General features: G+C 39.8%; 1 protein-coding gene across 6 annotated transcripts in view; it reads right to left on the bottom strand.

The window, feature by feature from the left end:
- VGLL4 (vestigial like family member 4) overlaps positions 1 to 19,791 on the bottom strand; it is an 83,070-nt gene that overhangs the window by 19,803 nt on the left and 43,476 nt on the right. The window contains exons 1-3 of one of the 6 annotated variants that reach the window (XM_072421001.1): positions 12,644 to 12,845; positions 11,650 to 11,917; positions 8,671 to 8,736 (exon numbers count right to left, since the gene is read on the bottom strand). The exons of 2 other annotated variants lie outside the window; for them this stretch is intronic. In XM_072421001.1, the coding sequence (XP_072277102.1) occupies positions 8,671 to 8,689 (19 nt within the window). In that variant the 5' untranslated portion in view covers positions 8,690 to 8,736; positions 11,650 to 11,917; positions 12,644 to 12,845. Of the gene's footprint in view, positions 1 to 8,670; positions 8,737 to 11,649; positions 11,918 to 12,643; positions 12,846 to 19,132; positions 19,708 to 19,791 lie in introns of those variants that run through there. 3 more of the 6 variants (XM_072421002.1, XM_072420998.1, XM_072421004.1) reach the window with 3 other exon arrangements.

Below are 19,791 nucleotides of genomic sequence, written 5' to 3'. Positions count from 1 at the left end.
AACGATAACAATGGTGAAATGAACATTAATGTGTAACTAGAGATATGTAACAAGAAAAGAAGCTTTTTGTTTTATATGGATACCAAACAAACAAGTCAAAGGCAGGGCACCATATTTACTTAATACTGTTCAAAATGTAGGTTTATTTTGCATTCCCTGGGTCACCCTTTCCTCTAACATGTCAATGTGGGATTTTTAGGGGATATAGGGTCTTTATGCACCTTAGCAATGCTGGAAGATCATGACGGTCAGGGTGCTGTGCATAGATTGCTAAAAACATCACAGCACCCTGCCTCAGCACTCTTCATAAGAGCTCTCAACACCAATGCAAGCAATAGGTTCACTCTTAAGAAGAGTAATACAAATATCAAAATGCTTTGACGGGCGCATATCAGTGCTGCAGTGTGAATGTTTTCAGGCATCTCATATTCACATTTTGGCTGCCCTAGGTAATGTCCAAATATAATGCCAAGAATATTTGTAATAACTAGATTTAAATGAATGAACGTAGCGGGTCAAAGACTCCAAGGCTGGATAGGTAAGATCTAGATGATACAGGATAATCTCCAGCCAGGAAATGCTGGAGATTCTAATGTACAGTGAAAAAACATGTCTGAACTCCATAACCTTTTTCAATACAGAAGAGGAACATGAACAGCGTTACCTTCAAGTTTTTTTAAGTTGGAGTTTAGCTATAAAACATACTGATTTGTATAGTTGTTCCCAGTCACCTGGTATTGTGGTAGTAAGGAGGATGCACCATTAATATTGGTAACCGTTATACCCTATAAAAAATTCCCCCTCTAGATCTCAAGAATTTTAGAAGTCTATCACTTCAGTCCAAGAGTGATTGAAAAACGATGATCCCAGCACTGAATACAATATAAAAGACTGCAGGTGATTACATGAATGGAAAGTCATTTAAAGGATGCCATGATTATATCTGCTTCACATCCAGTGATTTCAATACTCTCCTTCTTTCACTTGGAACAAATATGCAAATCAGGAGTTCGGATATCAATTCTAAGTCTGCGGCAGCCATCTGCCATTTCATTAAGAAAAATAAATCAGATATGGACCTTTTGAAACACAAAGCAGCCCCCCTGCCCCTATGCCTCTAATAGTATATTACTTCTGATAAAAGGAGTCTAATGACTGGTCTTCCAACACAGCCTTTGGTTTCTCCCCACAAATGTTGAGGCTTCTCCGTCCAGTTTGTGAGAAGTGTGCAGTCCGTACGGAAATAAATATTTAAATCCTAGCAAAGTGAAATGCATTCCTCTCTCCAGGAATGACAGCTCATACTTTGTGTTATACCCATCTCTGCTAACCAAAAAGTAGTCCACATCGGCCTTGCTTACTGAAGACCAGTAGGACCTACTGCAGCCCGACAATCTGAAGATTCCTTTACATATGTACGCCACTCATTGCATACATGAGGCCATGTGCAAGCTATCTGTGCAAAAACAGAAGGAACATGAAATAAGAAATGAAACTAAAAGAATGAAAGAACAGGAAAAATTATTTCTTGCTTTTAGGAAGCTGGCTGAAAAAAGTACACAATTATTCAAGGTCACCAGGAAGGAATGCTTGCTTGGAGAACAGTTGGAAAGAAAAGCTTTATTAGAAACTCAAGAAGATATTTAAAAATACATTTTACAATGCTTTGCCAAAGAAAAAATGTATTGCAATGTTGTGATATATTTAGCAATGTCTGAGATTTGCTCAGCACTTCGATAGGTTGCTATACAGCTTGTCAAAATGTTGCACTGTTCCAATTATACAAATTCTGTATTATGGTAATCTCCAAACACTTCATTTTATATAAAAAGTATCAAGGTATTAGTTTGCAAGATACAGCGTTACAGACCTAGCGCTTTGTAAAGACCATATAAGCAAAGCACAAAGGTCTTATTTTGCTTGGTATACTACTTTAAAGGATAAACTACATTTCACACAAAAGTTTCTAAACTTCATATTCATGCTTTTTAAAAAAAAAAAAAAAAACTAAAAAAAAAAAAAATTACAAGGTTGAGCATTCTGCTGTCCATCTCTGTGCTACATTTGCTAAAAAGATAACCTTAAGATTTTTGTATTAACTTATAATTTACTTCAAAAGCAAGAAAGAAAAAAAAAAATCAAATCAGGAGATGGAATCTCTTAATCCCCATTACTTATGCACCAATCCAAAAACAAAACAATCATTGACAAGATGAAGCACTTTATTGTTTGGATAAAGAGTATTTCTGAACTTCCAGGCAAGTAAACATGTGACTAAGAGCCATGTTTCCTCATTAAACTCATAGTCATACCCAATTTACTAGGGTTGGATAAGTCCAGCTGTGCTACAACACTGCCCACATAACAAGAGACGGACTGCTTTCCTGTATTTCCATCAAGGTCCCTCATTTTCAGGATGTTCGTATTGGTAAACCACATCCTGTGCTGTGCATATTTACAGCTTCAGCAACTTGTAACATGTATTTTATACATTTTTTTTAAGTCAGCAATCCATGGCGCTTCAAGCAAGCCGAGGCCCGATCCAGACACCGGCGGGGCTTTGTCAGAAGGATTTGGTGTAGAACAAAGTGTCCAGAGTGCTTTGTGTGGCCTGTTAGAACCTGTCAGAAATACCTGAAAATCAGAAGCATGGCAAAGGATTCTGGGTAAATTCAGAAGTGTTTAATGAACTGGAAAACCCTGCTCCGGAGAATCTAGGTTAAAAAGTAGTTTGTGCAGATAACTATTCCCACCAGCGGCACAATGTCAGAAATGAACAAAAAATAACAGCATTATATGAGTCACTCATACAAAAGGAGTCGTGGAGGTAAACGCGATGCAAGGTGTCTACTGGGTAAACCAATAGTTTAGGTAGACTTATTAAACACTAAATTGTAACATGCTACTATACCAGGTACTATATACTCATTTTAGAACAAGGATTTATGTCCATAAACCATTCTATTGCAGAGGCTTGGCAAAGCAAATACATAGGCGGTCATTTTACCAGACACCCTTACATGTCTATAAAAAGTATTAAAACTTGCAATCTCCAAAGAAAATAATTTCTTTACACTTATTCCCGACAAGCCTACAGGAACACCCTATGTTTTTATTATTTTAAACTGTAGTTGTAGAGGGAGGAAGTATTCTAAAAGCAGCAATACAGGTCATTTAATCATAATATACACATTACCCCACATGACGTGCCATGCCAGGTTTTACCAATGTAGCTTAGACCTAAGAATTGAAATCCCAAGCATAAAACCTGTAATTCCTAGAATGATTCCAATATGACTACCTTGCAAACTTTTTCCACTTCATTCCAGAACACCTCATACAACAGACTAGAGTAATTAGGGAGCTTTTAAAGAACATGTGATGTATACAATTTATAGTGCAGACTTGGGAATCTAACATCCTAATGGAGCATTGGCATTAAAACCGATCACAAGACAGCAGCAGTATACACACCACCAAAAGGCAACCAATTACGTCCTAACCTAGAGGACCCAAAATGTGCTGGGGCTTGAAGATTATTCTGTTTTTATTCCGCTTTTCTGTGTATCTCTAGGTACACACGTTCGATACTTCTCGTCCGATTTTCGCTTCAGGGCTAGTCACTGACAAGAATCTGATGTGTACAGCGGATGTCCGACGTCATTCATGGATCCATCCTGGTGGATCTACAGGGTGACGCGCCTTCGTTCACCAACTTCCCTTTTCATGGAGCAAAACGGCGCTGTATGTACAGAGCTCGTTCATGTATCTTTTGTCAATGGAAAGGATCTGGAAGGTTCCGATGACAGTCTTACGTGTGTATGTAGCCTTAGACCAGGCATTATCTTTACAAGGTCTTTGTGATATTCCATGCAATGCAGGCAGACCAGACTGGTGGTAGGGCCTGCCAGGGTAATAGAAAGGAAACATCACATCATCTGGCCTGACTACTCAAGAGCCATCAGGCCTGATGTGAGCAGCATATTAAAAACAATAAATCACCTTTTTATCAGTCCACCAACTCCAGCCTGTGTCAGTATCCTCAGCATCTGACGTGATTCAAATGTCCGATGCCTAGGTCGCCTCCTCCAGCCCCATCACTTTAGAGGACACAGAACTCTTGCAATCCTGGAAGTGTCAATTTTTATAGATAATCAATAGATGGGAGAGCAAGTAAAAGAGCCCCTAGGACTTTATGCCTGCCCAGGTCACTTTAAAGGGCCAAAAAAATCTCTACCTTTTTGCACACATGAGAATCACAGCTATCATATGGAGTATGTTGTTTCAATGTGGGAGGATTAGGAGGATTTTTAGGTTATATGTGAAACCTCTCTAGAATAATTTTAATAATTTTTGTTGCTTTGATATCCTCTTTGTGTTTGGCCCGCCAACAGTCTGCAAACATAAAACAATCGTAAAACAAGCATTCTTAAATCCCAGTAAAAAGGCAGGACATTTCTAGAGACCTGGCTTTTTGATGAGTCTGACCTCTTGTCTCGGTGGCACCTATGTAAGACAACACAGTGGTCGAGATGAAAAAGAAAAAACTTGTTCTTAGCAGAAATGATCAAAGCCAACAAGCTGCTACTCCTCTCTTTAGCTTCAAACATTAATAGCACGATGGGGTTATGTTTCCAGGACAGACATTCAGATCAAAAGTTTCAAGTATTTCTCTGCCGAAATAATTACTGGTATTTTACACTCCATTTCATTTCTGCCTTTGAAGGAGAAACTCAGATAGATGGGTTTGCTTTCCTAACCCCCAGATTTATTCTGAGATTGCGTCTTACTTATGGATGGTGGCCAAAAAAATACAACAAAATTAATGTTACTTCTCTTTGCAGCCCAAAGACTTTATTTAATAAAAAGTTAATGATCTGTAAAATATTGTAACTGAAAAGATAAAAATTCAAGGAGTACGGTCACGCAATTTAAAGCTGAAGTTCAGGCACAGTATTTTATACCATGTGAATGATCTAAAGATCATGAATTAGCTGCTTTTCATTGCTGCTTTCAACCCTTAAGCAAATCCTAAACATCCTGCTTGTGGCATCTCTGGTACCGCATTTGCAGGGATCAATGGTCAAAGTTACACATTTTTATAATATTTACCTGCCTCATAAAATGTTGCAGATGTATAAATTGAAGGTTTGTTGCAATCCCAACAGCTAAACTGTCCTGACCACCAGAACTCTTTAAAGGGAAATCCCCCACTAAAACCTGCAGAGAAACTCACATTTCCGAGAGTGTTGATCTGGCACCGCCTTGATGGGAGTGCAAAGCCTCCGAGGATACCCATGTCACCAATCCCGGGAGACTCTGGCTGCTCCTAGGGGAATGAGATGCCGATCTCATGCATGCTCAGTGTGGTTACGTCACCCAATCTCACACCTGTGCAGTGTGAGATCGGATGGCGAATAAAGAAGACGAAAGAGAAGATCTAAGATGGCGGCGGCCGGCGCTTCCTCTGTGCTGGAGCGAAGAGGAATTCCAGGACAACTTGGGACTGGATTGTAGGAAGGACCAGCTGCAAAAAAGGTAAGTAATTTTTTGGTTTTCAGTTTAGTTCCACTTCAAGTAAAACTAATTCGATTGGCAGCAGAAAATGTAAGTTTTCGCTTTTGCAGACAGGTTTGGGTATTTTGTCTGGAGTCTCCCTAAATCCAAGAACAAAAATAGCCAGATACATTTTATTCCTCAATTGCAACAAAGAGTATAAATCTCTTAGCATGGATTGCCTTTGCAAGCCCAGTTATTACCTAGTTATAGTAGTCACATCAGCTGTAGGAGCCTGTAGGATCTATTACAGGGAGCCTGCAGAAATTTACAGGAGGGGCAGATACCAGACCAGTCACCTTGCACAAGGACAGAGCAGCAGTGATCGGTCTTTTTACAGGACGCTTCTTTACGAAGGCAAAGAGATAACCGTACACCATATTGCCATACAAATCTGAAATGAATATACAAAGCACTACATGATTCAAGAATACTCCTTACTTTACCTATTTTTAGCAATTTGGTTGTTAAACATTGTTTAAATATCTGATATTTTTGCTAGTAAGGAGCATATTCAGCAGGATTTACAATAGACCCTCCATCCTGTGTAACCTAGTTAGCCCCAGCTGGTCTCTGTATATTCTGTAAGAAATCACAGCAGAGCTTCATATAAATCACTGATATAAGAGGAAAAAGAAAATTGCCTTGGGCTCACAAGACTCTATATCCTTTACATTGAAATGGTGTCAGCACATTCCAAACACATTTCATATGAATTTTTAAAATCTGAAACTGATCTACAGCGAGTTAGGCATGCATTTTGCAGGGAGGGTTTGCTTTAAGATACCAAATCAATAGACTGCAATAAAAGTTAAGACTTCAATTGGAGCTGGAAACCTTGCTGTATTAAAGTGTGATTTTACTGGGAACAAAATAAATAAATAAAAGAGCATAATGTTAGGTCATTGTGGCCTGTTCAGGTAAGATGGCAGGTACAAATATGTGACAAAACAGTTACCGGCAGACTGAATCACATAAGTAAAAACCGGATTCCACCTACCAGTACAAAAATGCAGTTCTAGGTTTTGTTCATATTTAATTCCCTGTGCACATTTTAGATTTTGTATGAACTTCCTGAACATATTTGCATATGTTGGTTGAGTATGCACAAAATGTTAGTACGAGACTTCCTTTCTTAGTGACACTTTCAATGTACAGTATCAATAGAGAAGCAGTGTTACCCCAGAGCAGTGGTCACCAACCTTTCTGACCACTAAATTACCCGAACTAGAAGCCGTGCATTAGCGGGCAGCCATGTGTCACTAAAAGGAGAGGAAACTTACCCCAGTGTGACGTCATGATGCCAGAACCCATCCATCCAACCCATGCATCCATCTCAGACCTGCTTGCTAAATTCTGGGGTAACAGTAGCGCAGAGCTGTGGATGCAACAAAAGATATGTCCACAGCCCTGCAGTACTGTCCTCCTAGGATGTTTAGCAAGCAGGCCTGAGCCTGCGATGGGAGTGGGTGGGTTGAGTCCGTATGGGGGACAGAGCTGCGGACCACCGGTTGGCGACCGCTGCCCCAGAGCAGAATGTTAGGACCCTTTCCCAGTCTATTTGGGGGAAGAGTCCTGCAGCTTGAGATGAGGCACAGACAGCAATGTATTTCTGGCAGGTTCAACAAGCATTTTGCTAGATTTTTTTTATTTATTTTTTTACGAAATGCATTTAGTGGTAAAAAGGAGAAGAAGAAGTTCATGGCTAGGGTTTACATACACCCAATGTTTGGTTTTATATACACTTTATAGTATGTAATGAGGCCAAAATACACAATGAACTCAGCAAAAGCACAAAATCTGTGTTAGCAGCTCTCCGCACGGACACAGATGGTTCCTTGTGATTACACAGACTGAAGGTTCTATACAATCACTCCAAAGCGCCTCAACATCCTCAGCTGCAAAGCGAATTCTGACAGGAGGTTTTAACAGCTGTCACCGCATATCTAGACAGTAAAGAGTGATCACTTGGAAGAAAAGCCCATCATCCATTTAACTATTCAACAGACATTTGGAGCCAAAAATGAAAATAGCCATAGCCCCAAACATGGAAGAAAATCCCTTAAAAATTTACATTTACTTTATAACAATTTCTATCATATCAGCCACCTGCTTTGAAAGAAGCTTTTGTTTTTCCTCCAATATTCAGTTATTTGATCTTCTGTTCTAATATATGCAAAGCCAGGAGAACAGACCGTCTCAGCGGGCATCCAAATTGTGTGAAGGGAAAGATAAGTCTGCCATCCCAACATTATGGGTGTATCTAGAAAGAAGTGAAGGCAACTTCACCAACATTTACTGGTGGTAAAGCAATTTTACAAGATTTACCTGCAGGTCAATGTCAGCTAACTGTCCCATTCTTGACCCTGCCACTTCTAGCCCAAAAGGTGCTCTATATACACACACACACAGTTTACAGGAGAAGACCAAGTATATTTTAAAAACACCTGCAAATTACAAGGTGTAACCCTTGCCAAGCAAAAAAAAAAAAAAAAAAAAGACCTAATTGTCCGGGGAGCATGGTGGCTCAGTAGTTAGCACTCTGGCCTTTGCAGCGCTGGGTCCCAGGTTCAAATCTTGGCCAGGACACTATCTGCATGGAGTTTGCAGGTTCTCCCAGTGTTTGTGTGGGTTTCCTCCCACATTGCAAGAACATGCAATTAGGTTAACTGGCTTCCCCCCCAAAATTGACCCTAGACTGTGTTCGTGACATATGCCTATAGTAGGGACATTATATTGCGAGCCCCTTTGACAGTTAGTGACATGACTATGTACAGCACTGCATAATATGTCGGCGCTATACAAATAGCCTGTAATAATAATAGAATAGATCTTTTATTCCAACAACTCCCATTAGCCCATGTCTGCATTGTGGTTTGCGGTTTTATCCTCTGTTGTACTACAGGATACAGCAACGATCCAAGGGATGAGAGATTTAGGAATTGAATCCTAAAGCCATTAGCACTAGAATGGAGTAAAGTTAGGGCACAAGGCTTGAGTAATAAAGTTTTCTGGGATTTTTTAATGCCAATAGTGTCATATTAACATTATACATGCCTGGGTTTAGTATTTCATACCCACAGACTCCTATCTAGAAGCACACAGCTAACCCACCTTCTAAAGGATGAGCCATTGTTCTATTGTATTTCTAACTACGGTGCTGGAGGGATTCCTAGAACTCTGCAACAAAGACAACACTTCAGTTTCACTGAAATTTAGGTATTTAAACAAAATCTTTGACAAAAAAGTTACATTGAGAAACGGTGCATAGAAAGCAGTCAGAATTTACAAGTCATCATACAAGCCATTTTCCAGTATCGTTATATTTAATGATATCAGGAGTTCTGGATGGAAGCCATCTCTATGGCCATTATCTCTTCTGGATCTTTAATTTATTTTACATTATGAAGACCACATTAGGAACACAGACCAATGCGGACGGAGAAGTTTGGCAACACATCACATAGGAGTAGAACGTGAAGCTTTGCTGCAACCACCAGGACACAGAAAGGCAGCAAGGTGATGATGTCCAGCTATATCCAATCACAAAATATCTTTGTACACTTTAAAACAACCAGTAACTCCCCTTGTTACTGAGAGGGGCCTGAATCAAGGAATAAAAAAATACAAGGAATTATCACACAATAAAGAGACATCCTGTCTGTGGACTCCTGTTACCATTTGTGTTTAGGAGGACAGTCTATATCCCTGGAAGGTATTATGTATCAGGAAACTGATAAAAAAAAGATCTAAAACTTTCATCGGGGAAGTTAGAAGCAACTGGAGATTTGGTAATAGGAGAATTGCCCTTTTCACCCCTATTATAGTCTGAGGACAGGAAAGGCTTCCGGGCCCACTTGATCACTATTTGTACAAAAACCCCTTCTAGCTGACCTTATAAAACAAAGGCAAAGGGTTAGCACCATTAACAAGCGTGTTTCCAAGAAGTGCAGAAGTAATTGAATACTTTTAACACTGGATTTCTCTGAAGACTCTTTGTATTATACATTTTCTAAAATCAAAAAGAACGTTAACGTTTAGGGCATATAAGGAAGATCAAGATCACCACATCTAAAAGTTTCTCTTACTTTAAGCAGTGTGAAAAGGCTAAAAACCCCCAAATTATTTCACGGTTATCCTTGGCCCTATAAGGGATTTACCCCTTTGTACTAGTTTGTTACTAGAAAGTCATGAGTAATTCAAAGTTAAACTGGTGCAAGAATGGGAGGAAATGGGAACTTATTGTAAAGAGAATTTTCCTTTCTTTGGAAACATTGCCTCACTTGCTGTTGAGTCTACGAGAAAAACTCCGTACTTCAGCCTGCTCCTCTTACATTTCCTACTAATCAATGACTCAAAGGGGTCTATTTATAAAGCAGTGAATCTGAAATTCATAAAAACATTCTCTGGAAAGAATCTTCCAGGTGCATGTGCTTTATTGGCAGGAATTGATTCGCCACCAGGGATTCACCGCTTTATTATTAGACCCAAAGCTTACACCCACAACCATTTCCCTTACTGAATGCACTTGCTGCAAATAAAGATCTAAAATGATGATTTGCTCCCATTGTAGATGTGGGATTATATAACAAATCCGCAGATTTCTTGGCTGAATGTACCAAGATTCACCTGCATATTGCAAACAGCGATCAGCAAAAACATTAAATCTACCTTCCTAATATTGGTTAGGTCCCCGTAAAAGGAGGACGGTGCAAGTCTGGGAAGACAAAGCCCCCTAATTGTATAAAAAGTAAATGAGTAGAAGGGTCACCCATGGGAGAAGCTCTTTTCACAACAAATTCCAGACAAGAAAATTCATTGTTTCAGCACTTCATTATATTGTTATAAAAATAATGCGCAGTGTCCTGTACCGCCCTACTCTAGCCAAGACAACTGCAGCATTACATGAAACCCCATTTCTATAGCAGAACTGCTGATCAATGTCACAAGATTCACATTAGCACAACCGCCCACGATGCACTTTGCATGTTGTTGTGTCTTTTCCGCTTACGCTGACAAATGCAAGATCCACACAGGCGTTGCATTGCAGCTGAATGCAGATTTTTTTGTCATGGTAACGTAAAAATTTTGTCATTGAAGTCAGGCAAGTTGTATGACAACACTTTTATCGACTTTTCCTCCCCTATGAAATGATCATCTCTGGATTAGTAAAGTGAAGACAGCAGATCTGGCAGTAGATAAGGTAAGTACAGGCACGACGGTGGTGCATCCTATAGTGACTCCATACTTATATAGTACAGGTTCACAGTCGGATATGAATAACCTTCACGAGTCTGCTCATTTATTCTCTCTCAATTCTCAGCACCAAGACAAGTCCCTGCAAAATGACCAGCAGATCTTCCTATTGCTTTTTATTTATAAAGCTCCAACCTGAGCGCATGCCACCAGAAATTTCCTAAACTTCCCCAGTACAAGATTTAGAGCAAAAACACACGTTTTGTATTCAAGGCAATAAATAGTCTCTGGTCATGTGACTTGAAACTGAAACGCAGAATTTACACTTTACATAAAAGCATAAACACCACTCTTATTTAACCCCCCTAGCGGTCTAATTCTGTCCGTATTTCCACACAAAAAGCGTTACTGTTTTTGCATGGAAATTTATTTTATATTGTAGGCTATACTTCTTAGGCATAACTCACTGAAATATGTCCAATAGTTAATAAATGTAATAATAAACTTTAAAAAAAATCTGTAAATAAAAAAAAAAAAATAGTGAAACATGTAATATAACTGTACAGTAACATGTACAATATAATTATATTTATATTTTATGAAGATTTCTTTGTATTGAATTTCCCGCCGCTCCTTCCGTCTGCACCAACGTCACCGGGAAACCCCGGACATTGTCTCGCCGGCTGGAGATCAGAGAAGACACCGAGGACACCAACGGAACAAAGTAAATGGGGGGGGGGGGTTGAATCGCAATTACTGCTTTTTGCATGGAAAATCCACCCCGAGTCACATTTAGGAATACCGCTAGGGGGGAAAGTAAAAATTTAGTTAAAAAAAAAAAAAAAAAAAGCACCTCCTGATCAAGACAGAATGGGAGCGCAAAGCGCCCCGAGATACCTACGTCACCCATCCCAGGAGGGTCTTGGCTGCTCAGAAGGAGTCCTTTCATCAATGGGGAAAAAAAGGCTGATCTCACACATGTGCAGCGAGATCGCAATCTTTTTTTCCAATCTATATCACCCAATCTTGCGCCTGCGCCGTGCGATATCGGGTGATGCAGGAAGAAGAACCCTGAAGAAGAGAGAAGATGTCTGCGCCGGGCCGAAGATAGATACCAGGACAATGCAGGACCCAATGGAAGGAACCTCCCCAAGGATAGACCAATCTGCGGGATTAAAAGCAAGCGTGTTTTTTTTTTTGCTGTCATTTTCATAAATAATAAAGCTTGATATACTACCAATTTGAAAAGCAACTTCAGCCACTAGCAAAATATTTTAGCTATAATAAAAATACCTCCCCCACAAAGTCCCTGCTGCTGTACATATGAATCCCAGAATCTCCCACAGTGCAGTTCCGTCATTGTAACACAACCCAATGTCAAATTTAGGTCACATGACTGAAAAAGATAGTTATTCACACAGTTTTTTCACTCCGTTTCAGTTCAGACTACAGCCAAAGTATTGCTATAACCCTAACCAACCTCTACCCATCCCTAATGTTGCCCACTTTAAATTCGCCTGAAATTGGCTTTAACGAAAATTGTATTCCAACTAGCTCGTGCAATTCACCGTGTAACCTGCACGGCTAGAAAGATTCCTGGTGTGGTTGTTAAGGGCAACAGAGCTGTATATATTAATGCTGTGACCCATAACCAATCAGAAGTCACTAAAATCACACCTGTGTAAGGAATAATTTGAGCAGGTGGAACAAGTACTGCCCCAGGCAACGGTTATATCCCAACAGCCCATATATATGACAATTTAACAGTTCCTTGGCATTCAGTAACGATTAACTGCTAAAATAAATGAATTCTCAGTAACCATTACAAAAATAAGTCGATTAAATCCAATAACAGTGCAACGCATTTGTCAGACGATAAACATTAACTCACAATAGTGTCCGCTGGGACTTCAGACTTCCCTGCAATCACAAACTATAATTAGGGAGAACAAAAACTGAAGCTCAGCGCTCCATATCAACCGGTTTTCTATTACAAAACGTCATGTTGAATTGACTCAGGATCTGCCTTCCTGAAACACTCCGCTGCTATTCAAGTTACAGGGTGAAGCAGAGGAAAAAACCTGCAGACTGAACTTCCCTGAAAAACAAGTTACAGATGTTCTTCAGAATCCGCCCCCACATCCAAAAACGCCATGTCATGTGACCCGGGAGCTGCCTCTTCCTGGATACCCCCCACCCCCACCCTTCAGGGAGCGAGGCCGGGCTAAGATTTATGTTTCCTTCTCTCACTCCTTCCACACATAACAAGTGTAGTCTGTGGTGTCCTACTTCAGGAGTAGGAAATATAAAAATGTCAGCCCACCACCACCTTATGTTGGCCTAACTTAGAAGGCCCAAAGTGGAGATCTGGATTTGTTTTTGACACCATTTCCCTCCCATAGTTTTCAAAACAAACGTTTGCTCAATTAATGTCTCTGACGTCCTCTTTGGTCCAGCCATACTGGTACTCTCCAAACAGAACAACCCTGCTGCTCATTTCCTGTGAGCCCGGTCTGTTTCCGCACCCTCCAGGGTGAGGCTCAAAGCACCAATCGGCCCTCAGGCAATTCCTTTTTTAGCAGTGTTTACAGGGCAGATCTGATGGATGATTGGAGGAAAGCAAGTCATGTGACAGGACATATGACCAGGCTTTTTTCCAATCACAGAGCTCTTCCTTAATCTGCCAGCAGAAGTAGAAAGCTACATGAGGCACCCATAGGGATGCAAGAGATCCCAAATGAAGGTGTCCTGCAAGAGAAACTCTTCTATTATGCTCCTGGTTGGGTTGCGTCTACCAACTCTGCAATGTCCATCACTCTCCCATGCACATCAAACATCCCATGTTGGATTTCAGCACCCCCAGCTATGCACTATGGTTCCCTCCTCCAACCCTACATTGTTTGAGTCCAGTAAAGACACCGGGGCCAGAAAATGGAGCCTTGGTGTGTGGTACGGATGACAGATACCCAATGCTCCAAGAAGTATTCAATATACAGATGAGGCTGCAAGGTTGAATGGAGGGGATGCTGGACACAGGCAGCTAGAGATAGGTATTAGATCTTCTGTAGGTACTTACCCCCCATTACTCATTTCAAGGTCAGCAAGGGCAATTAGAAAAAAAAAAAAAAAAACACCAATGTGTCAACCACTGGTATTAAGGGTACGCAGTAAATCTTTCCCCATTTAAGTCTTTTGGTGCCAGATATAGAAACCCAATGGTACTTAAACACCCCCCACCCTTCCTTCATTTGGATCACCACTGTTCCAAGGCACATTTTCTAGAATTTTTCAATATGTAAAAACTGGTTAACGGGATATGAATTATTTAATGTGTGGTCACTACAAATGAAAGGAAAGCCACCCCTTTTCTGTCACCTATAGGCACAGGCTGTGTCCAATGGTAAAATGGTCTCAATTTTTCAAAACACACTATGCATCTTTATTTGTGTGGACAAACTGACTTATCCATTCTTCTGCATTACACATTCACCTGCAAGACTTTCATTTCTAGCTAAAGTCAACCTAAACAGGCTGCAACAAAGTCCACCAGATCTGGTCAGGAGGTCGCAGAGCGGAAATCCTTTTATTTGATCACAAACTTTCCACAACACGGGCACGCTATGCGTTTTTCCCAAATGCGTCTAACATGTTACCCCTCTGCCCCCCTGCAAAGAGACACGGAGACACGGAGATCTGCTTCCTGCTAAGAAACAGCGCAAGGAATGCACAAGGTTTGCAGAATTTCTCCCAGCTGTATGCTTTACATTTGTGGAATGTGAAGAAACAGCACAGAGAAGACAGAACATTCCAGAAAGGCGGGAAACTCTCCCTGCACTCTTATTGTGACATGTTTCACATTTTTTAAACTGCTTTCGGTTATAAACAGACTAAGATATGGAAAGTCATAGCAGACTACAGTAACCCTTTCAAGCAAGGATTCAGCTTAATAAATTCAATCCCCAAAACTTCAGGCAGATGGAAAAATATTGCTGCTGAGTGCGATTACATAGATAAAAATACACAATTATAATATTACTGTTATCATACAATAGGATTTCAAAATATGTATAAAATGTCAAAGCAACAGAAAATGGGAGGAAATCTCAGCAAAGTAAAGATTCATCCACAAAGTTGCTCCTGGAACGGTTGTACCCATTTAATGATTCTCTTTTCTCTATTGCTCCAACACAAAATGTTAATATTTCCCCACTCCTTTAGCAGCAATGTAACAAGCAATAAAAGGAGCTAAATCCCCCTAGCAGGAGTATACAACACATCAATAAGAACTTCAACTTTACTTCATGTCACTTTGTTTCCCCTGCTTCCTCCTAAACTCCCTTTGCATTCATATTGGGGGCTTTTTTAGCTTCCTTTGTGAATTGGAGGATGAATCTCTCCACAGTACCTTGATCTACAAAGGTTTGTGATTGTAAAGCCTATTCTTTCTAAATAAAATTATAGTTGTATTTTAAGTCAACCATCATAGTCTGAATTTTGGGGTACAGTTTTAATATATGTATTAAATACAAGAGTCATGTATAGTATAATCATAACATTTGAGACAGCCATCCCATTTCAGATTTCAAACAGGCCAGTTAATCTTGAGGGCTATTTATGCCCAAGCATTAAAAAGACGTACGTTTTGCATTGTATTTTTTAGGTATTAAGCTGTATTGTGTTAGTTTCCTAGGAAACATCATAGAAGGCTTTTATATTCAATACTGCAAGTTCTAGTTAAGCACTTTAATGTGTTTCCACACTCTGAAAAGTCCACAATACAACAACTTAATGTAGCACATGTCTTAAACAATGAAGTATTATAAAACCAAATTAGACAAAAGCAATTTCTAACATGCTAGTGGATTAGGGTAGTGCAATGGATAAAAAGAACCCACACATACTACAGATATAATGGAGCTTTTCTGGACTTAAGCTACGTACACACTTCCAATTATTATCGTCGGAAAACGAACGACGAACGTTCCTGCACGATATCTGCGAACGATCGTATAGCACCGATCCTGCACATAGAGGTAACGACACGATCGTTCGTAGATATTGTACACACAATAGATACGATCGTTTAAGCGATAGAGGAACTATGTGCACGACAGGAAAGTGAACAGACGTTCGTTCATTACGCATGCTCAGCCCATGGACGATCAACGAACGACCGTACACACGAACGATGTTCAACGATCGTCGCCCAATCCGATCCGCCGGTCCGGTCGTTCATTTCCAACAACTTTCCTCGTTCGTCGGCGTTGTTGGTTACTTTTTTACGAACGATTTTTTGCCCAATCGATCGTTCGTCGTTCGATTGGAACGATAAAAATTGGAAGTGTGTACGCACCTTAAGATGTAGCACTCCAACTGGTGAGTGGCTCATAAAACCCCTGACCAGTTCTCTCCAGCCATAATAGTGAATAAATTCATTTTAAACTGGGTCTCAAATGGTGTCCATTCCCATCTACATCGTCAGGATTACAACAATGCAAAAAGGTAGCCTATGTTCACGGCATATAAAAAAATTTATAATTAAAGAAACCAGGGGTGCCCACACTTTTTTGGCTTGCGAGCTACTTTTAAAATGGCCAAGTCAAAATGATCTACCAACAATAAAAACTTGGACATAACTTCTGTGCACGGTAGAGTTTATTTTGAAAGGCAGGGCTCGGCGATCTACCGGTAGATCGCGATTCACCTGTTGGGCACCCCTGATATAAAAGGATTGGACAGTGCCTATGAGCCAGTAGAAGTTTATCTTCATCTTCTGTCCATCACAATGAGTCACAGACAGCACCTACTGACCACAATGTTAAAGCGAACATATTTTGCCCATGCAGGGAAAAGCAACATGCTCGCCTAAATGTAGCCTTCACAAGCAAAACACGTTGCTCCCATAGCACTATCAATGTGCAATGGCACCGATTAGCCAGGCATGGGCACATGAAACCATGCTCCACCATACTCAAAAGTACTTGGTTTCCTTAAACTTCCGGTAATGAATGGGATTATTGGGAGAAAAAGGGAAAACTTTGTTCCATTGGGGGGGATTAATGCTTTTGGCCTTTTAGGCACAGCACTTTAAGCAAAAATGGGCATTCAGTTTATGAAATAGCACATGAGCACTCCTTGCTTCAGAAACATTGGAATTGCCAGCAAATTAATTTTAGTTTAAAACTGTGCCATGTTAGACTATAGAAAAACCCAAACTTATAGTGTAAAGAGAAGTTCTTTACTTCTCTTTACTCTGTAAGTGTTTAGAATACTCCAAACATGCTATGTACTTTTACATCATATACTGCCATTGGTGGTCAGTGGACTGCTTTTTATAATAACTTTCTGCAACAAGATTTCATTGTGGCATTGCAAGATTATGGAAAATCATACTAATCATGTGACTACATCCCATGCCACTGTTATGCAAGCAAAATGTTCACTCATAGGTCATTTGGAGGTCTTCACCCCACTATTGAGCCTTGTTCTGACCTTGACATCCAAGAGTTGACGTACTGCAAATAAAGAATAAGGCGTACAATATGTGCCTACAGCACAACCACCAGTATGCAATACGTATGGGGATCTGCAGTAATAACTATTCTACAGGCTAAGAAATAATCCCGTCTAGAATCTAACACTATCCAATAGACAGCCCTCCATCTTCCTGTATTTCTCATCTTTTGTTCACTGTGAGAAAAAGTATTGAGCAGAGAAAGACTGGCAGTGTATGTGTATAGAAATCTGAGCCGTGTTTGCATATGGTCACAGCATGAAGAGTTGACTGCCAAACTCGCCGGTGCCTTTCTTGATTCCCCTTCGTACCAGGCCATTCCCCTGCTCCAAAACTGCACGTACAGCAAAAACTTAACTGTTTGCAAACCCAGCACAATGTCCAGTCTAGATGTGAATTAATATATCCTAGTAAACAAGACCTTTACTACTACCACCCAGAGTTCCCATAAAGTGTTAGGAAAATACTGCCTGGTTTACTTAAGCTGGAGCTACATGGGCATGCTACTAAAATTCACAAGTTACCAGTAATGCTAGTACATGAACAATAATTTGCTATTTAAGGTATAGGTAAGCTAAGATATAGCATAGGGGGCATGTTTTGCCATCCGGTATTACGCCAAATTTTTTTTTCAAAGCATAAATCATAGAATTCATATGAGATTGTAGGGCAAAAAAAAAAAAAGGCCAAAAGTATAGAAGCAACCGAATATATTCATAAATATGTATTAGGTACATATACATCAGCCGCAACATTTCCTAGTTCATCAAATTATACATTACAAACACTATATAAAACTTATTACGAAAAGATACACTTGTTACAAAAAAAAAAAAAAAAGTATTTTAATGTCATTTGATTGCCATAAAAATAAATTTAAGTGTATACAAAAAATGCTAAAGAAAGCATTGCATATATCAAACCCTGAAATGTTGCACTACTAAATTTTTAAAATTCTACAGTATTAAAATTCTTAAGGAATTAAGTAACCTGGATTAACAAGAAACACGCACAGTGTTACAAAGTAACTGAAAACTAGAGGCATCAGCAAATTTCCAAAGGAAAAAAAAAAAAAAAATGCAGCCCAGCATTGTATAGCGAGTTCCACAAGGGACTAGTGTGTGGGACACATCCTTCAATGGCTGATCAGGACAGGAAGTTAGAGCCCAGACAAAGAAGAGATTGTGTTCAGTATTGTGATCTATGACCTCTCACAGAGCTGCGAGACAAACCCTTTTTGCCTCAATCCAGTAATATATACACGCCGAGTGCATTTCTGATTTACACACAAGCTGTAGCAAGTCAATGCCTGGGACAAATCACAGAATTAAACAAATCTATATATTGTTTATAAAGTGTCTTTCTCATACATCAACATATAATCCTTGGACACGGACATACAGATATTGGATTTAACTACTTAAAATATAAGCTAAAGTCAACAGAGAGAGAAAAAAGAAAAATAGTCAAAAAAGAAAAGTAGAATTAAAAAAGAGAAAAAGTAAAAAAAAAAAAAAACACCACACACACACACACACACACACACACACAACACTGTGAACAAGGACATTCAAAACTTTAAACTACAGGAGAAAAAAAACAAAACAAAAAGAAAACAAGGGTGCAACAACCAACAGGACAAAAACTTTGCCAATGATTTTAACAGATAGTTTAAAAGTAAAACACATTTGCCAATTATACAAATTAAAAAAAATGAACAAAAGATGCATACGGACATACATAAACTAAAACATTTAAATCTGATGTGCGATAATGTGTAAATAAAGGTTTTTGTTAACAGAATTTTGTTGCCTGGTTTCCGTCTCAAATTTAAACGTAAAACTACATAAAGCAGCGCCAGTTTACCTTCATAGCACAGAATGCCAATATTGTTGTTCATCTTATCCAGGTACTGGTAGTTCAACAGATCCATCTTCATAAACAGCATTTATCGGGTTAGCAGGAAAGACCAGCTTTCTCGCTTTGCCCACCAAAAAACAAAAAATTTATAGAAAAAAAAAAAAAGGAGAGAAGCAGGCAGAGTGCTTGGGATCAGCTCCCGGCTCTCCCTAAGATTTCACAAGACGGAAAGGCCCAGCCTCCAACAACAAAAGCCGAGGAAAGTACATTAAGGAAAGAAGAAAAAAAATATCGAAAGAATCCGTTTAGAGCAAGCGATGACTGTTGTGCCTTGGCAGCGCTATGGGGTCCCCGGCTATGCCAGACTGTTCACTTTTTGCAGGTTTTTAGAGTATTGTAGAAAAAAGAAAGTGCTAAGGACAAAGCCAGTCAGTTCTCACAGCCCCGCTGCAAGTTCACTGCTCTGACATGCAGCCTATGCTTGGTATGACTCCAATGTAAGTCAGCTTCCTCTCTCTAGCACAGAAGTGGGGTTGAGCATGCTCAGTGAATCCCTGGAGCCTCTCATGTCAGGGAAATTTTCAGAACAAGATTGGCCTCCAGAATGCTCAGTGTTTGTAAGAGGAGCCTGTGCACAAGAGACTGTTGTCAGAGCAGGCGGAGAC

Source organism: Pyxicephalus adspersus, chromosome 8 (genome assembly GCF_032062135.1).
Source record: "Pyxicephalus adspersus chromosome 8, UCB_Pads_2.0, whole genome shotgun sequence".
In the NCBI taxonomy this organism is placed as follows: Eukaryota; Metazoa; Chordata; class Amphibia; order Anura; family Pyxicephalidae; genus Pyxicephalus; species Pyxicephalus adspersus.
This window is presented reverse-complemented; position numbering and strand designations above follow the sequence as displayed.